This window comes from Cavia porcellus, unplaced genomic scaffold (genome assembly GCF_034190915.1).
Source record: "Cavia porcellus strain 051 isolate PalLab524CR breed Dunkin Hartley unplaced genomic scaffold, mCavPor4.1 scaffold_6, whole genome shotgun sequence".
NCBI lineage: Eukaryota > Metazoa > Chordata > Mammalia > Rodentia > Caviidae > Cavia > Cavia porcellus.
The window spans coordinates 79,312,493-79,331,754 of NW_026947489.1; the positions used below are offsets into that span (position 1 = coordinate 79,312,493).

Below are 19,262 nucleotides of genomic sequence, written 5' to 3' on the forward strand. Positions count from 1 at the left end.
TCCGGTTTGAAGCCTCTTTATTTGTGCCTCAGAATCAGTCTGGTGCCCCTGGCATCAGGGAAGGGAGTGGAAGGAACAGTTTCTCTTTGTTGCTCTTTTCTTCTGTCTGCTTTTTGGGTCACTTCTGAGCCTCACTGGCTGAGCCAGGAAGGCCAGTCTGAGAGGCCCAGGACAAGGATGTGCAGTGGGCCAGGGCCCCTGCCCCTGGAGGGGCCTGTGCTTCTCTGGGTGGGGGAGGCCGGGCAGGGGAGAGCCGGGGTTAGCACCATTGGATGAAGGGTTTAGCCCGAGTAGGGGCTAGAGGGATGCACAACCACAGAGGGCTAGCAGCAGCTGGTAGGAAGGGGAGGTGGTGGTGCCAGGGCCCTAAGTGATCCTTTGTATCCTGTTTTGTGTCGGGTCTAGTGCTTGCCCCCAGCCGAATATGCCCCCCCATTCTCCAAGGCACCAGGAGGGAATCAGGCCTTCTGGGGCCAGGGGGCCACCTCGGACCCACTCCCTGATCACAAAACTGTGCCATAGGGGTGGGAACTTCAACTTCTGGCTGCCCAAGGAGAAGCTAAGACCACCCTGAGACCCAGGACGGGCGTGGGGGCTGGAGGAGCCGGGCACCCCGCTAAGTGCACTTGACGCTGAAATGTCGGGGTGGGGAGGGGCTGGGCCCCCCACGTGCTGGTTTGTGTCTGGGACAAAGCAGCAACACAGCACGTGGCGGGCTTTGCTGCCCTCCAGGGGTGAGAGCAGAGATGCAAAGGCTTGGGGGTAGTGTCCCAGTGTGGGGTCGGTGAGCGGAGAGGACCAGCCAGAAGGAGCAAGGGATGGGCACAGTGCTCCTGTGAGGATTCGTCTTCCCTTCAGAATCATCTACCTCGCCTTCAGGTCGAGGAGGAGCGGATTAGGAGTCAGGATACAGCGAAGCAGGGGGGCCGGGCCGTGCCAGTCAGCTCCAGGGCTTTGTCCTGGAAAGCTACCCTGCGCCCACGTCGAACCCCTCTCCATCTCGAGCCTGGTGCCCTGCTGCTACACCTCCGAGGTGTCGGCTCCGGACTCCAGCCGCAGCTCTGCAGGCCAGCCGGCCAGCCTGTCTCTCTGGGGTCCCAGGTCCCGCGGGGGTGGAGTGGTTGAGGGGCCCGGCAGGGGGCGCTACTGCTCGGTCAGCGAGAGTCTCAGGATGCGCTCCAGTTCCTCCTCCTCCTGGCGCGCGCGCCGCCGCCGCTCCTCTTGCTCCTGGGCCGACAGCTCCATGGCCAGCCGCAGCTGCTCGTCGTAGCTCCGAAACACGTGGCCGCCCGAGCCTCGGCCCGGACTGGGTCGAGGACTGGGTACCCGCGCCGTGGGTGCGTGCTGGCGCTGCGGCGTAGGCGGGGCGCTCCTAGGGGCGGGGAAGATTCTTCTAGCGCTCAGCCGCTGGGAGCCAGCCCAGGTGCCTGGGTGAGGTACTGCACAAAGGCCACAGGCCGAGCCAGTAGCCACCCTTTAGGGGAGGCGTGCAGTGTTACATCTAGGTAGGGCCTAGTAGAGTTCCAGTGTCATCTCCCAGTGTGACATGGTGCTGGGTACTCTGTGCGTGTGTACTGGGGAGGGGTGGTGAGAACAGGCGTCTCCAAATGCGCTTCAGCCTACCGGGCACTTACCTGTCCTGTCGGCGACCCTCGTAGGACATGGGGTGAGTGCCTGGTTTGCTGTTGGTTAGCGCCTCCCAGATGGTGACCTGGAGCGAGGAGCCCATTAGCTGTGCGTCCCCGCGCTCCCGGGCCCGTTGAGGCTGTGGGACGCACCTGGTCATACTCACTGCCTGCCTCAAGCAGGCTCTGCTGGATGGCGAACTGCAGCAGGTCGTCGTCGTCGTCGCGAGTCGCCGCCTCCCGCTGGCCACCCAGCACGCTGTAGCCTCGGGGGGCTTCGAACAAGGCTGGGGAGATCTCGCAGCCACGGCACGAGGCTGAGGACGCGAGGCTGCCGGTCATGCGTGGGCCGGGCCTCCAGAGCGCCGGGGCGGGGAGGGAAGGAGGCTGGCTGGGAGCGAGCAGGAAGGAAGCTGGGGGTGGCAAGGCACGGGGCGCGGAGAGCCTCACTCGTGGAACTGGAGCTGCTGACGCTGGAGGAGTCGCTGCCTGGGGAAGGGGTCTCACTGCTGGGGCTACCTCGCACCGAAGGCACCGGCTCGTCGCAGCCATTGAGGTTCCCGAAGGTGATGCGCGCATTGAGGATGTGGAAGATCGGTATTTCTGAGGAGGAGTGAACCATCAGGCACCGCCACCCACTCCCTCATACCTCAGGCCGGCACCCCTGACCTCATCCAAACCCCAGACCACTGCCCAAAAGGGCGGAAGGGAAAACTGGCTGTGGGGTCTCACCAATCTTGACGGGAAACCCTGGAGGCAGTCGCAGGGTGATGAAGTCCCGGAGCTTGGCAAAGAGGGCATTGCTAACCGCCATGAGGTCAATGATGGGGGCCACCTGCTCACACAGGGACAGGGGATGCTCCTCACACAGCCACAGCTTGGCCTTGAACCTGCCCCCCAGACCCCAGGGGTGAGGGACGCTGCAGGACGCCATGGCCTCCCGGCACCTCCTGGAGCCCCCATCCTGTCCACCCCTCCCCAGCAGGAGCAGGGGGCCTCACTTCTGTGTCTTTGTGGTCAGTTCCATGGGGCGGCCCATGTCCCGGTTGCCAAGTTCAAAGTTGGGGTTGAAGTATTCTTCTGCAGTGATGGCAGTGGGGTTGGCTTGGCTCAGGGTCTGAGTGATCAGGGTCTGTCCACAGGAGAAGGGGCCTTAAGCCTCTCACAGTCCCTTAGGCCAGGTCAGCCAGTTGACACATAGGGCCCCCAGCTCTCTCCTTGCCCGTGTGGTAAGGCGTTAAGGCAAAAGAGGTCCACACAGGCCATGCTAAGCAGGAAACCCTCCAAACTTCCCCGAGTCACATCTGCACCCCTAGACAAAATAATGCCCCTGTACACACTCACCCCATTTTGGGGGCCCCCATGCTGCTCAGCAATTCCCAGGAAGGACTGGAGAGGTGTCTTACAGCCTACAAGAAACATGGTATGTCAGAGGACACTGCATTCCCTACACAGATAGGTGGCAGAAGTGATGGTCCCCAAGTCCTAGGGGTCAGGCTGGTGACTGGGGAGTGGGGCTGCTCACCTACAGCACATAACCAGGGACGGACCTTCATCTAAGAGAGACTGGGGACTCCATGAGGCAGGGCCAGGACCCCTGGAAGCATAGCGGAGTCCCAAGTGCCACAATCCAGGTTGGTGACATGACAGTAAAACACCTCCCTTTTGGCAGTTTGAGGGTAAGCATGTGTGTTTCCTCTGCCACTTACAAGTATGTTACTGACTTTTTTTTTCCTATGAGGTAGGAGTTATGTGTTTCTACTTGAGACAGGTTAGCAGATGCCCGGAGAATCAGGTGTGGTGTCAGTGGACCCACGGAAGCAACTTCCCCTCGCTTTCTACCCAGATTTTGTCCCACTAGAGTAAAATAACCAATAAATGGCATGTGTAACATTTTTCCTCCTTCTGAGTACAATGCAGACATTAGCAATCAACTGTGGCCTGCCTTCCCACTGATCCCAAGCGAGCCCTTTTAGAATCTTCTCAGCAGTGCAGTAGCAGCTGCTACCAATCATCGTGGCTCGGCACTTGGACTGAAATCCATTGACCTGAATAAACCATCCAGGCTCTTACTGAGCTGCCAAAGAGAATACTGAGGACTAAGGGAGAAGTTGGCTCCTTCAGCCTCACAGCACCGCCCTCTCACACCCCAGTACCTTTGACCTTGCCCTTGTGCTGTTCTGAAAGATGCTCTGTCCGGGTCCGGGTGATAAGCTCCACATTGGATGCCCCATATACCTGAAGACAAAGAGGGAAGGGCTAAGAAATGGTTCTAGTAGTCCCACTTAACAGAATTCTAAGCATTCCCTGCAATCACAGGTCCTGGAGGGGCTCTTTGCTCCAGTTCTGAAGTTCTGGGGCAAGTAAATATATTCAGTTGTTCATTCACTCACTTATTCATACAACAAACATTCTTTTAAGGGGGAGTTATATGCCAGCCACTGAGGTGGGCATCAGGGTTACAGTGTTGAATAAGCCAGATACAATTCCTTCCTCCATGAGGGCCACATTCTAGTTGGAGAGACAAGGAAAGGTACACCTATAACTCAGTGTGACACATATCTTGGTAGGGGGTAGCAAAGGGCCTTATCCCAACCTACAGACCCAAGGAGGGCCTCCTGGAGACCGACAGGGTGCACCAAAGTACCCATTTGCACCAAAGCTGGGAGCACTGGCCAGTTCCTTCACTCACCAGCAGCATCACATGCTGGGCAAAGTGCAGGTTCCAGAGTGACAGACCCAACCTTAAGGGGAAGGCCCGGCTTTGGAGTCAGGCAGCCAGAGCCAGACCCCCAGCTCTGCCACCTACAGCTGTGCACATTGTAGTTATTTACAATGGCTTTACAAGGTCATCGAGCCACTCCAAGCCTCCATTTCCTCATCATAGAAGTGGGCCAGTACCCCCTACCTTGCGAGTTGTAAAGAGTAAACTGGGTACCAGGAAAATGACTCAGGAAGTATCTGGAAGTAGGAATAGTGATAGCCTCTGCCTGAAAGTTAGGGTAAGCAGTACATAAGGCATGTGTGTGCTCACTCGTGCACACGTGTGTATGTCACCGCACACTGGTATAAGTGCCAGAGCAGTACTTGGAACGTGAGTTCAGCCACTCTCATCCAGGTGACTGTTAGCCCGACACCCCTTCCTCCTGCCGCCTATGCACCTCCAGGGCTGGGGAGGGCTGGCCAGGAAACCCCTGCCAGTTTGCTGCAGACAAGAGCACAGAGGCCCTGGCATGGGAGCTGCGGCCTCACCTTCGCTTCATACCCGTTCACCATCTCTGTCTTCTCACTGCGCCAGCCCAGAATGCCAGTCTTATTCCTGGGGAGGTAGAGCCGTCCGGGTGAGGCAGGCACCCCGCCAGGCTGCATCCTGGCTGGCCAAGGCTGCCCGCTCACCTCTCGAAAGAGATGTTCTTGGTGTCCAGCTGCGTGGTGACCACAGGGGCCGTGAGCCGGCTCAGCACCTGCTCCTCGGTAGGCTGGGCAGCAGCCAGCAGCAGCTCCCGGTCCTGCCCGGCCAGTGCCAGAGTCTCCGTGTACACCACCCGGCGGTCGTGGTCGATCTCCATGACCACCGCACTCGTGTCTACCAGCCACAGACGAGCACAGGGAAGTCAGGGTGACACAGTGCCACCCCATCCTCCCGACCTACCCACCTCCTGCCTGCCTACCTTGACCCTTGAAGATGAAGCTGCGGTTCCCTCGCTGCCACGTCATATGGTCAAAGCCCAGGAGCGTAGTGTCCACCCTCAAGTTCTGGCCGCTCTTCCACACTTTGTAGGTGTCACTAGGACAGATCTTGGACACCAGGGGCACTGGGTAGAAGTGGGGGTCAGGGGTGGCTTCAGTTTGCGTGGCCTTCCCAGCCTGAGCCAGCTCAGGGGACAGGGGCCGGGGTCACTGGAATGGCCACGAGAGGGCGAGGGAGCTGATGTAAGAGCAGCCTTTTCTCCAGCCACCCGCCTTGACAAATGCAGACCACACTCTCTTAGATGCGAGGAGCCTGAGGCTGGGGACAGACTGCTTTGCTGAGACGTCAGAGATGTCTAGTACCCCCTTCTCTCTGTTAAATTATTCGATTAGTCTCTCATCTAACCTTTCCCAACAGGTATTTACCAAACACCTACCATGCCAGGAAATATTCGAGTCACTGGAAATATAACACTGGGCCAGGCAGGGACTTCTGCCCTCTTAGAACTTACCTTCTAGCAAGGGTGACAAGTAATAAATAAATCATTAATTACACAGTGAAACAAATAATGGAAGCAAGTTAGTGTCTAGGGCAGTCTTGTGAGACTTCACTGAGCCGCCAGCATTGAGCTAAGAGCTAAAAAATGGGTAAGGTCCCCTGAAAACTATGGACAAATGCTCCAGGGTAGGGGACAGTGCGTGCAAAAACCCCAAGGTCAGAGAGGCCTCACCCGGCCCTTCTTACCCCAGCTAGTAAATTCCCATTTCATCTCCACGTAGAAGTCCTGGGCCTAGAGGATGGGAAGGAGAGGGCTAAGCTCGTGCTAGAAGTGGGGCGCAAGGGTTCCAGTGGCAAGGCTGGGTGGCTGCGCCTCACCTTGCACAGCTTCTCCAGGAGCACAGGGATGCCTGCCAGCCGCTTCACCACCCGCTGGTAGTCCCGGTACCGCAGCACCAGCTGTACCAGCTCCAGGTCCCGGGTGCTCACAGCTTCCTGAAGCACTGGGGGAAGGAAGGCAGCATCACAGGGCAGGACCCTTTAGCCAGCCTGCGGTGAGCACCCAATGCTGGGGAAGCCCTGGTTGTGCATGCCCACCTGTCCAGCCACTGCGATTCTCCCTGCCCACGTCAGCGCCGTGTGCCAAGAGCACACGGGCACACTCCAGGTGCCCCAGTGTGGTGGCCAGGTGCAAGGGAGTCCGGCCACGGGGATCCAGCTGCTCGATGTCCACCTGCAGGAAGAGTTGAACAGGTAGCACTGGTCACTTCAGCGGCAACTGACCAAAAACAGCCCCTCAGTAGGCAGAGCAGCTACCCTTGGGCCACTTCACCAGACTGTGGGAAAGACTTACACAATAAGCTGGCACCAACTACACGGAGTGGAACTTAGGAGACAGGGCAGAAAGCTATGGGCAGAGGGAGAGGGAGGGCCTTGATTCCTTTCTGTTTACTCAGGCCCCTGAGCTGTGTTCCCTCCTCCCAGGACCAGCGGAGCCCAGGAAGAGCAAGCCAGACTGAAGGGTGGTTCAAGAGGCCATCAGACCTGTCTTAGAGGTCCTAGACCACACCCTCAGATGAGGCCACCAATTTCATACACTGGCAGTGAAAGAGAATGTTCCTGGTATGACTTCAGAGCCATACCCTGTACCTGTGGAATGCCGTGCCCTAACATTTTACATACATTTTATTTCGTGAACAGCGTGATTACACCACATGAGATTTTTGTTGTGTGACAAATTTAAAAGAATAACACAGCCAAAAGTTTTGCAAATTGGATAAAGCACATGTTTATTAAGCATATATTTCAAGAGTCTAGGACTTCTGCTTAAATACAGTGAACCGACCATAGCATGTAACTCCTCCTCCCCAAAACCTTGTTCATGTACCATTAAAAAGCTTCCATTCTAACCATCAGGATAACCAGGCATAATGAGGTAACTATTGCTTCAAAATATCTGAAATAATTATTTTCAGACATAAGGCCACAGGAAATTTGTAACGAAGTTGTCTGGAGTATGGGAAACAGAAAGGCAGGGATTTTGGCCTGAGGGGACACTGCGTGGTGGGACGCCTGGCAGAGCCTGGTGGTCTCGGTCTCACCCATTAAGGAGACAGAGAGAGGGTCCAGGGAGCTCGAGGTAGCTGCAAGCTGCAAGGCAGAGTTTCGAAAGGAATGAGCCTTGCAGAGCGAGAGCTCCTCTGATCTTTCTTTGCTCATCCATCACATCCTAATCCTCTCTGCCTGAAGGAAGGGGAGTCCCCGTGAGTCTCTGCTGAACACTAAGCTGCATGCATGCGCAGTAAACTCAATAAAGCTGCAGTACAGGAACAATGAAGTGATGAGTTTTCAAAGCTCAGAGGACAGAGAGACCTTTGAGCTCCAACCTGCTAGAGCAGAGAATCTTTGTTGATCGCTCAGTATGTTCAATAGAGACCCAGAAGTGTTCTGCCTTACTAGTAGGGTTAAGTTACCCCTAGAGAAAAGGCTAGCCCAGATCTACCCTATTAAAATTAAAACCTAGCATCAAAAGGATCAAACTCACCCTTTTGACGCAATGTGGTGCATGCCTGTAATTGCAAGCATTCTGGGAGGCTGAAGCAGATCACAAGTTTGAGCCCAGACTGGGCAATTTAAGTGACCTAGACTTCATCTTAAAATAAAAAATAAAAAAGAGGCTAGAGATACAGCTCAGTACAAAGGCCCTGGGTTCAATCCCTAGTACCACACACACACACACACACAGAATCATAATTTATTTACATGTAATTCACTTAGTTTGCCAGAACAAAGCCTAACATTCTTTAAAGATAACAAAATCCAGATGTTTACTATTTACAATATCCAATATCCAGTTAAAAATTTTAGCCATGCTAAGAAATAGAGGCTATGTTCCACAATCAGGCAGAAGATGGTTTAAGAGAAACAAGAAAAAGTATGGCTCAATATGCTCAAGAGTCTCAAGAAAAATGTTAAGCAAGATGTTCATAGGGAGAAAAATGGGAAAATACAAAAAAGAACCAGGCCGGGGGTGATGGTACACATCTGAGATCCCAGCACTTGGGCAGAGGAATCAGCTGCAAGCGATCCAGGTTGGCTACATAGTGAGTTTCAGACCAGCCTGGACTACATAGCAAGACTCTGTCTCAAAAACAAAAACAAAGCAAACAAACAAAAAAACCAAGAAAGCAGTATGCCAGGATGACCCTGGTAGTCCTAGGCGGCTGAGGAAGGAGAATTGTGAGTTTAAGGCCAACCTGGACTACACAGCCAAACCCTGCCTCGGACAATGACAACAGCAAACAAAAAGGGGCCCCCCAACCATAAAGTAAACAAACAACATCTAAAATGAAAAATTTGCTAGCGACAGACACTTAAGATTTTTTTTCTCTTAAAATTGGTGAATCTGAAGAGACAGCAATAGAACCATCCAAACTGAAGTACGGAGGAGACAAAAAAGTGGGAAAAAGTAATTCAAAGAGCCCCACTCATCTATGAGACACTTCAAGCACTCTAACATTTCATTTGAAATCGCAGGGATAGAATAAGGATGTAGGGGAAATAAGACAAATATAAAAGAAAAAAATGGCCAAGATTTGTCCAAACTGGATAGAAAGTACTACAGTGGGTTGAATGGTAATATCCCTCAAAAGGGCTGGTTCCCATCACGTTCCGGCCCTCAGCACCTACGACTGTATCTTTATTTGGGAAAAGGCTGTCTGCGGATGGCGGTAGGTAATGAATATCAAGGTGCGATCACCTTGGTGATTCCAAACACCAGTGAGAAGTACTCTTGTGAGAGACATGGAGAGGTGAGGCCATGTGAACGGAGGGCACAGACCAGAGTTACGCAGCCACAAGCCAGGGACGCCTGGTGCCACCAGAAGCTGGAAGAGGCAAGAAACGGGGAGAGTGGCTCTGCCAACAGCTCGAATTTGAACTCTCGGCCTCCAGAATTGGAAAACTTTAAAGTTTTGTTGTTTTAACCATCCACTTTGAAGTAATTTGTTGTAAAAACAAAAGCAATCATACACCTACAAAACCAAAACACTCAAAGAACCCTAAACAAAATAAACACAAAATCACACCAAGGCCTATCGCAACCAAAAGCTTAAAATTAGTGATGTGGAAGTTTTTAACGACATTCAAAGAAATGAGACTACACAAAAAAACAAATACAAGTACATACTTCTCATCAGAAGCTACGCAAGCTATAACACAATATAATGAGATCTTTAAGGAGCTGGGGGAAGGTGCAAAAACATTTCAAAAATGGAGGGGAAGCAGATACTCCTGCAAAGACAAGCGAAGAGAATTCATTGCCAGAAGATGTGCGGCAAATGTCAAAGGAAGCTTTTCAAAGGTAGAAAGAAAGTTGATACCAGATGGAGACACGGATCCATACAAAGGAATGAAGGGCACCAAAAATGTTAAATTTGCAAGGATAAGAATGCCAGTAAAATATTTAAAGCCCACAAGAATAAAGAGAAGAGACGTCAGAAGATGAGAAATTTCAACACATCTCTAGAACACGGGAAGTGGTCCAGGTATCTCAAGTGATTTAGGGGAGGCAGGGCAAGCTAGAAGCCAAGCAATCACAGAGGGGGACCCTGTGAGTAGCAAACCAGGCCACCCCAGCAGCCCTGAGAGTTTCAGAACCTGTAGGCTGCGGGAATAAGGCTCAGCGTTGGCTAAGGGAGGACAGGCGTGGACCATTTTTCCTTGGAGAAACTAAAGGCCCCAAGGACCTCTGAAAGAAGACATTTGGGGTCTCTCAGTGAGCAGGCCAGTTTGCAGCCTAGTAATCTTACAGCAAGCAGGAAGATTATTACATCAATAATCTTACCACGCATCAGTCAGCCCCACACACCCGTTCCTAAATACCCGACAGCCAAGCTGGAGCAGCTCCTTGAGGAAAACTTCCAGCATGAAATCAACCCAAACATACAAGTAAGTTCCTCCGAAGACACAGAGGCAACTCTTTCAGTGCAAGGAGTAAAAGAAACTTTTTTCTGGGGAAAAAAATAGTACTTTATATCTTCAAGGAAAATACTGTGAAAAAATCACTGCATTCACAATGGGGAATTCACATTGAATTCCCTTGGGTTCCCAGAAGCACTGCCCATCCCCCTTCCTGCCTTTCCTCTTTCTTGGACACCTTTGGGGTTGTCTTTGTGGCTTCTCTCCCCCTTACCCTTCACAACTCATCTATCAGCAGAATCTGTAGGCTCTGCCCTCAAAATAGACCTAGAGAAGGGCTGGGATTTAGCTCAGCGGCATAAGCACCTGCACTGTAAGCAGGCAGTTGTGAGTTCGATCCCCGGTACCGATAAAAAGAAAAAGACAAAAAAAAAAATAGATCTAGAGACCCCTCAGTGGCTCCCTGTCAAGCACCCCATCTCCTGGGTGGCAGGATGGCAGCCCCCTGACTGCTCTGTTTCCTGCTTGTCACCCATGGCAGCTACCGTCATCCTGTGAAATGTCACTCCAGCCTGGCACACTTTAGCTCCAGTCCTCCCGGTGGCTGTCCATGGTATTCAGCTTACTTCAACAGTCCTAGGCTTCTGGAACTCACTCTGCTGTGCTGCTGCCCTCCACTGCCTTCCCTGCAGTGATCTTCTCGGGGGTACCCTAGTTCTATGCTTCGATGTGGTTTGTTCCCCAACGCGTGGTCCCACTGTGAAGATGTTGAGAAGTGATGGGTCTTTAACAGACACACGCCAGCCTATCCTCAGGGGGTGCCAAGGCAGCACAGGCTGAGCCCCCCAGCACCCCATGAAGCTTTTGCCCTCACTTCCGGTTGCTGCCTGAATGGCGACTCCTTTGATTAGTCCACCTGACGGGCCATCTGAGGGGACAGGTGCTGCTCGGTCGCCCACCGTGCCCTGTCCTGCTTTAGTTCTCTGCCTGCAGTCAGTGCCTTTCCCCTTCTTCACCATCTGCCTGTCTCAAAATGTGCACCAGCAAGGCAGAAGCCCGGCCTCTTAAGTTCCCTGCTAATAGCATTTGATATATTCCTGGCGTGTAAGGAATGTTTGTTAAACAGATGTGTAGATGAATGCATTGAGGGTGCATAAAAAGGAGAAGGTAATAAAGTGTACAAGTGGTAACCAAGATAGGGCGTGAAAGTGTATTATTTACAATTGCAGAGGAAATAACAAGAAAGAGACCGGAGGTCACAATAGTGGTCTCTGGGGAATGCAGTAGGCTGGGTAGGGGTAGAGGGAGGAAGACTGCATCTCGGAAACCTTCTAGCAACAGCTAAATATTTTAAAATATAAATATGCATTCCTTTATCCAAAATGAAACATTTTATCTTATTTTATTTTATTATTTTATTATTGGTACTAGGAATTGAACTCAGGACCTTGTGCTTGCCAAGCAAGCACTTATGCTGCTGAGCTATATCCCCAGCCCAAAATGAAACATTTTAAACAATTTAAATTATTTATATCACTTTGCAACCTTGTGTTAACATTTTTTCACTTTTAAGTGTGCTGGGAGCCTCAAAAAAACAACCATTCCCTGCTCCTCTCAACCTCTGAGCTGTGGTTTGGTGATGCAAGGAGTCCCCCTGTGCCTCTTCCACACCAGCTCCCCACAGATAAAAGAGCACTATGCACTCTGCCTGTCGCAGGCTGAGCTGATCTAGGTGGGGTCCTGAGCTCTGGGGGAGGGATGGTAAAAGCTCCACAGACCCCAAGTAGGCTGGGGACATCAGCAGGTGCCCTTCCCAAGGGGTTATAGCTGATTCTTGAGGGCCTCCCCTGGCCCTGGCCCAGATGCTGCTGCTATTCCGGCTAATAAGGCCCCAGGGAGCTGGCAGGGTGCCCCACCCTGCCCCAGGGCCCCAGATGCTGCACACCCACCCCATCAGGTGCCTCAGCTTCGGGTCCAGAGAGACACTGGCACTCTGAGGGATGCCCCGCCCCAGCCCCACTCCTCAGGTGTGCTCCTGGCAGTCACTCAAGGGCACCACTGATTCCAGGGCCAACATGGACCCCCATGGACCCAGCCAGGCCCCAGAGCAGCTCTTCCTACATGTGGCACCTTGCCCTAGGCGCAGGTGGAAGAACTCATTTCTCTCCTCAGCACAGGCCTACAGCTGTTTAACTGCTGGAATGAAAAGGTTTCCAAATGAAACCCAATACCCAGCCATCTCCACCAACAGCATGGATCTCCTCACCCTGGCAGGGCTTGGCTGCAGTCAAAGCTAGAGTCTTTGGAGGCTAGGGGCAGGGACTCCCTGGCAGCGGATGTCCCTGCTTCCAGGCAGGAGCACACACTCATGCATACACAGACACACATGCCACTGTGCACAGGTACTATAAGCAAACACGCCTACACACTTCTACCTCCACACACATGCCACTGTGTACCCCTACCTGTGCAAGCACACGCTTGCCCAGCTGCCCCTCTGGCTCTGCAGGAGTCTTCATATGTGACACATGTTCCATCCCAGCATATCTGCACTAAACACCCCTCATACTGATATGCACCAGGAGGGCATTTTACAGACTCCTTTAACGCTGACAGAATCTTTTGTCAAGTGAAATCTTAAAAGCATGCAGCAAATGTAGAGACTAAGCCTGGATGCTACAGGGTGCAGGTCCCAGAGCATGCATGGGGCTTGCCTGCTCGGCCACAGCTCCTTCCCTTGGCCCTTCTTCTCCCAGCCTCAGGGAAGTTAACTGCAGTCTGGTTTCATCATAGCTTCTGAGCCCTGCAGCAGACACTGGCTGTAGGGGCAGATATGTCTGCGGTCTCTTAAAGGAGGGAGACAAGGTGCTTTCTCCTCTCCTCAGGGCTATGGGTGGCTGGGTCAGGGCTGTCGACTCTCCCTAACCCATCTATCTCCATGCAGCCCCTTCCTCTCAGCCCAGGGCCCATTGATTTTTGGTTTCTGGGGTTTGTGGCTCCCTCTCCTGCGTTCCCTAGCTCACCAACTATGGTGATGCCCACACCCAGGACTGCCCACTTTAGGGCACAGGGGAAGTCACAGTGCTCCCTGTGGTCCTAGACACAACCAATACTATTAGTAGAGGATCTAAGGTCACCCCACAACCCTATCTCAGTCGCCTGTACGTCAGGATGAAAGAAGATAGTGGGAAGGAAGGAGGCCAGCATCAGAGGCAGCCCCAGGAAGAAGAAAAATATTCCCTGAGACCACAATTGTGCCCCCTTCAGATCCATGTTGCCAGCAGCAGATCCAGCTCCCTGGTCCTCGCTGCAATGTGGCCCCCCCATAGGGAGCTGTGTGGCTTGTTGCCTATTCCTCACCCCCAGGGAATATCAGGGACTCGTGACTCCAGAACCAAGGCTGAGCCCAGCCGGCTGTGCCAATCTCAGGCCTGTGCCAGGCAAGGAGGAACTGGCCCATCCACTGGCAACAACTAGCTGTCCCCTCTAACCTGGCAGGGCACTGAGCAACCATAGTACCACTAGGTGCCAGCAGCCCGCTTCCAGCACCTCCTACCTGCCCACCACTCCCAAAGGAGCAGCCAGGGGCTGAGCCAAGCCTATGAACCTACTCTGCAGGTTGCCATGCATCCTTCTCTGTGGCCAGCTGGCACTGCCAAGCCTGCCCCTAGGAGGCCTCTGAAGGGCTTTCTTGGAGTGAAGCAAAGGAAGGTATGCCAAGCAAAGACCAAACCCAGGGCAATTCAGCTGCCAAGTGCTTGAGGAAAGCCTGGCTGTTGTCTATGGTGGTTGCTGCCAGGAGGACTACTGGTCAGAGACCCCCAACAAGGATGCCAGGGGTCTTCCTGAGTTTCCTCATGAACTTAGGTAACTCACCCCAGACCTGTGTCCTGCAGGAAACAGCCTGGTATCCTGAGGACGAGGAGTGCACATTTGAATGCAAGCATCACTCTGGGCCAGACATGGAGATAGTGTGCAGTCAGAGGCTCCTGGAGCCAGACTAATTGGCATGCCTCTTTCAGCACCCCTGAGGGAAGAAGAGCACTGGCACTGGGTGACCTATAGTTAACCCGATCAGTGCCCTATATTGCCCTGGCCTGGATCAAAGGCAGGACAGGTAGTGTCCATTTTAAGGAGACATGAACTCACTAGGCTGAGAAAAGGGCAAACCTGGCACCTGGTCCCTGTGACAGCCTGAGAAGAAGAGGAATACTCACAGACACAAGCCACCCCTGCCTGTAGCAGCTCTGCTCCCCAGCCCAGCCGACCCAGCAAATGGCTGCTGGCTTCAGATCTGTCACAGGGAGGCATTGGTCCTTCCATCCAGGGCATCTTTCCAGTGTGCAGGACCACCCACACCCCTCATGCGAGGGAGTGGGACTGAGATAGTCCAGAGTTCAGTCTCTATCCTCCAATTCAACAATCCCTGAAGCTTCAGGAAGTTCCTCTCAGATCACACTTAAATCCTTCCAGTCATAATCTTTATCGGAAGCTTGTCGCCTCTCCTCAGGGCAGGAAAGTGGAGAAGAGCCAGAAGAGCCTGGAACATCTGTGTCTTAGCAGCCTGCACCTCACATGACAATCTCCTGTCCACATTTGCCTCCCTAGAACAAAGTCAGTCTCTGTCTGTCTGTCTCTCTCTCATACTGTGAACTGAATTCAGGGCCTTAACACTGAGCTACATCTCCAGCTCTTTTTATTTTTTATTTTGAAACAGGCTCTCACTAACTTGCTATGTTTTGCTATGTGTGCTAGGCTCAGATGTGCAATCCTCCTGCCTCAGCCTTCCAGTGTTCTAGAATTTTAGGCATAGGCCACTACTTCTAGCTACCCAAGCCTCCTTGAGGGCAGTTGCTGGTGACTTGTCTGCTGTTCTTTGTTCTTCCAGGCCTCTCATGGCTGCAGGCCACTTCTGTTACAATAGATAAACCACCTGGGCTGAGGAGCAACTTGGAGAGTACTTGTGTAAGCAGAGTTAAAAAGAAGCGGACACCCATACCAGCCCAGAGGTTTGTGGGCCCAGGCCACTCCACTATTTACTGGTAACGCCATGCAGAACTGGATGCCATGCTGACCTGGGGGCTCAGTGGTGAATTTAGGAGACACAGCTGACGCTCCCCTAGCTCAGTCTACCTGCAGCATTTCCCTTGGGAATTGGGCTTCTCATACTTCTGTGACTCATGAAGCAGCATTCATCTGAAGTACCCACCCAGGACAAACCCCTGAGCTAGCCACTCCCAGCCTCCCACTCCAGGGTCTGAGATGCAGACCAAGACTGGAAGTCTCCTTCTGAGGCAACCCAGGTCAGGCTGGACCCTGCTCTGGCCACTGCTTCCCACGGAGGATTAAGGGGTCCATCAGTGTTTACCTGTGCCCTGGGTGCCAAAGGCAAAATTATCTGTGACCTGTGCCTGTCTTAGCTTGAAGAATGGCCGTGAAGTCTCCTGTTTCCACCTCTTCTTGGAGCCACTGCCCAGCCCAAAGCTGGCTGACCCAAGGGTCCTCGCTAACTAGCAGGAACCAGAGAGCTCATTCTCTCCAGTCTTTCCTGTGGCTTACCCAACGCCGAGAAGCCAGGCCCCAGCACCAGAGGGCAGGAAAGCGCCTTTCAGCACCTGGACAAGGCCCTTCCCGGCCTTTAGGGAGGGTCTCTCTGCACTCCCATTCCCGACCCTAGCCTGGGCTCCCAGGGATCCAGGGACTCATTCTAGTCTGAGCGAACGAAGAAAGCGCTCACGAGTAAGCAAGAGGTCACTGGGTGGGGCTGGGATGCCTGACAGTGTCACACAGCCGACTCCCCGATTCTGACCTGTGGCCCCCTCCCCACTCAGGCTTTCCCACATCCGCACATTCACTAGGAGGTGTCGCGGCTCGATCCAATGGGGCGGACTCTCCCATCACACGGAACGCAGACCTTGCCGGCCCCCCCCCCCCCCAGTGCTCACTGCTCGACAGAGGAGGGGAGGGGAACGGCGTCCCCTACCCGAGCCGGCCAGGGCAGTCCGTCCAGCAGGAAGGCAGCGAGTGAGGGCCGCTCCCATCACCCTCTGCCGGTCCCTAAGCACAAAAAGCCTTGGCTGCAAACAAAGAAGCGCTGCAAACTCGCCCGGGAGGCGGGACAGCTGACGCCGCGCCCCCTCCCCAAGCTGCACGGGCGTGCCGGGCCGTGGGGTCCCCGCCGCGCCCCGACGGCGCTCCTACCTGGCCGGCGCGGACCTCTTTCTCCAGCTCGCGGTGGCGGTTGTGCCACACGAGGTAGTGCAGCGGATACTTGCCCTCCGGCCCCTTCCTGGCGGAGGCGTTGGCGGGGATCATCGCCCGCTCCTCATGCCGGGGCCGCGGCGCCCAGCCCTGGAGGAGGGACGGCGCCAGAGCCGGGGCCCGAGGCCGCGGGGCGGGCGGCCGGCGCTGCCTGCTCGCAGGGCTGCGGCTCTGGCATGTGCGCGCAGCGGCGGGTGGGGGCGGCGCGCCCGGCACAGTGCGGGCGGCGGGCGTCCTCGCGAGGCAGCAGCGGCGGGCAGCTCGGAGAGGCCCCCGCCCGCCAGAGCAGGGAGCGGGCGCTCGGCTGCGCGGATTCGCGCCTCTCCTCCCACACCCCCGCACACAAAGACGCCGCTCGGCGGAGGGAACAGCGCCTGCAGCTGGCGCGGGGGCGCACGGGGCGCGGGTCCCGAGGTCGCTGCCGCGGGGGACGCGCGCCCGCAGCCCCCGGCTCCTCGCAGCCGCATAGCCCGGCCCTCAGCCGGAGCAGCCGGCGAGGGATGCAGGAATGCGGGGAAGCGCGGGGAGGGCCGGCGGGCGCGGGAGGGTGTCCGGGCATGGCTTGTAATACCTCGCCCCGCGGCATCATGGGGCTTGTAGTCCGCCCTGTAGAACCGAGGGTGGCGGGTGACCAGAGGGTCTCGCCTCCCGACGTGTCTATTGCTTTCCTGAGAGTGAGCAGGGAGTCAAGCCTGGCCAAACCGAGGCAGTATTCTGACGCCAGATGGGCTGGAGCACACCCTCACTTGATCGTATTTTGCCCTTTGCAGGGGAAGGAGGGGGCTACAGGCCTCACTGGAGAGGTTTTATTCTTTTTTGGTGTGGTCTTTAGAATTGAGTTTAGGTTCCTGGTCCCAGAAGGAAGGTTACAAAGTCCCAGAAGAGGATGAATGAGGAGAAACCCTGAGAAAGTAACAAAGGTCACTGGAGCTGCCAAGGGTCAGTACCTTAAATTGTTCAAGTCTTTTCTGCCCTCTTAGAAATAAACTCCATATGCCACATATGTTGGAAAGTGGATGTCCAGTAAAGTGGGGGAAACAGCCCCTTCTGTACCCCTATACATGTGTTCAGTAAGAACCATAGAGAACAGGCAGAGAAAGCAGCAGGTGCCAAGTCTCCACTTCCACCTCTTGAGTCATCTCAGGAAGGAAAGTGGTTCAGGCTAACTCCCTCCTGCATGACCCAAGGCACGGAAGTTCTGGAACGGCCACCACTAGGGTGGAATTGGCCTGTGGGGCAGCCAGTTGCAAGGACTGGAAGGACTAAGAGGCTTGGCCCAGTCCCTGGAGAAGAAGAATTTTGATGTCAGAGATACGTAAGTTCAAATACCTCCTTACGTTTAACTGCTGGACCTTAAGAAAATTGCTTACATTTTCTGATTTTCTCAGTCTACCCACCTCTGGACTGGATTCTGCCTCTGGGGGTCAGCTAAGGATAATAACTGCCTGGGAAACGGTGCCTTCCTTCTCCAACCAGGAGGACTGAGACAGGTGGTAGTACCAGACATAGTGCCTTCCTAAGCCCCCCTTAAAGCATGGCAATAAGGGATTCCACACCAGCCCTAGTTAGAACAACAATCCAAGAAGTGTTTGTGTGGGAGGTGCCAGAAAAAGCCTGCACACACACACACACACACACACACACACACACACACACCCCTCACCGCGCTGGCTCCACCCTTGGCGCGCTCTTTTCTCAGGTTTCTTTGTGTGGGCTTCTCCTTTGCCTCCTCCACACCCTTCGGTGCCAGGCCGGGGCGGAAAAGGATGACTGGGGAGTAGAGATTGCCTAGCTTTTTTCTGCAGCCTGGGAGGAGCCGGCTGCCCACGTCCACCACAAGAGGTCAGCAGAGTGTCGTCGCTGCGCCACAGTTGGGGAGGGGGCTAGAAAAGGGGAGGGGTGTCTAGGCGTGGCCACGAGAAAGCCTGTACATTTCCTCATTAAATTATTTTTAGAACCTTGTGTGTGACTCTGCTTTAGCTGTTCTGCTTCCTGAGGTAGTGACATTCCACCTGGAAATTCAGAAACCCTTGTATCCCCAGCTTCAAACCCAGATGCTTGGCTGCGAAGAAACTGAGGGTTCGGGAACAAAATTTGGACTGTGTGTCAGTGCCAGGACCACTCCCAAGTAGTTCTGGGGGCCACCAGTAGGTGGGGGTGGGGGTGGGGAGCGGGGTGAATCATCCTTTCTCTGCACAACCTAGGAGACCAAAGAGTGGCGAACTCCACCTAGATTGAGGGGAACTGTCCCCTAAGCAGCTGTGTTCTCTTTGCCAGGCAGCCATAGACTGTAAGCCCAGGTCGCTTTCCCTCTGGTCTGAGAGCTGCGGCTGCCACGTGCTTGAGACGCGCCCACACAGCGGAGAAACAAAGACAGCCAAGCGGCAGGGCTGCCAGCAGCCGCCTCGACATTTAATAAATGAAATTCCATAGCTGGGGGTCGATCGGGGGTGAACTGGCGGCCACCACTACTGGGCTATGCGCGGAGTACAGGTTACCGGGCCACTCCTCCGTCCTCGGGACTGGAGCCACCAAGTCCTTGGACCCTTTGCTACAAGTGCCGCACGGGGGCGGCAGGTGGTGCTTCTCCTCCACCCCTAAACGTACCCTAGAGGTTGCTTTGCTAGAAGTCCACCAGCTGAGCGGCGGACTGTGGGGGAGGGGAGGCCTGCACGATTTTTTTTAAAGGTGCGATTATAAATATACCCCGTAGATCGCGATTTCAAACAAACTTGTCAATCTGGGCTGCAGGGAAGCAGCCTTACATA

The 19,262-nt window shown here is 54.3% G+C and overlaps 1 protein-coding gene across 6 annotated transcripts; it reads right to left on the reverse strand.

Annotated features, from left to right (window-relative positions):
• Positions 1-16,700, reverse strand: Ankrd13b (ankyrin repeat domain 13B). Of its 6 annotated transcripts, none has more exons than XM_063251115.1 (15): positions 16,435-16,700; positions 6,412-6,547; positions 6,193-6,317; positions 6,061-6,106; positions 5,297-5,440; positions 5,022-5,211; positions 4,878-4,944; positions 3,782-3,863; positions 2,970-3,034; positions 2,627-2,757; positions 2,358-2,515; positions 2,076-2,228; positions 1,793-1,942; positions 1,635-1,711; positions 1-1,372 (listed from the first exon to the last, which is right to left on the reverse strand). In XM_063251115.1, the coding sequence occupies exons 1-15, from the start codon at positions 16,546-16,548 to the stop codon at positions 968-970; spliced, it is 2,043 nt and encodes a 680-aa protein (XP_063107185.1). In that variant the 5' UTR covers positions 16,549-16,700; the 3' UTR covers positions 1-967. The 6 variants fall into 6 exon arrangements, 5 of the variants coding, with proteins under 5 accessions (XP_063107185.1, XP_063107184.1, XP_063107189.1 ...); XM_063251114.1 differs by having other exon boundaries at positions 2,358-2,545; XM_063251119.1 differs by having other exon boundaries at positions 970-1,372; positions 2,358-2,460.
• Between the last annotated feature and the right edge of the window lie 2,562 nt (positions 16,701-19,262).

Coding starts and splice junctions, on each gene's coding strand:
- Ankrd13b (XM_063251114.1), bottom strand. CDS start 16,548: ATGATCCCCGCCAACGCCTCCGCCAGGAAGGGGCCGGAGGGCAAGTAT. Junction 4,945..5,021: donor AAGAACATCTCTTTCGAGAG/GTGAGCGGGCAG, acceptor CTACCTCCCCAG/GAATAAGACTGGCATTCTGG. Junction 1,943..2,075: donor CAGCAGCTCCAGTTCCACGA/GTGAGGCTCTCC, acceptor TCGCGTCCTCAG/CCTCGTGCCGTGGCTGCGAG.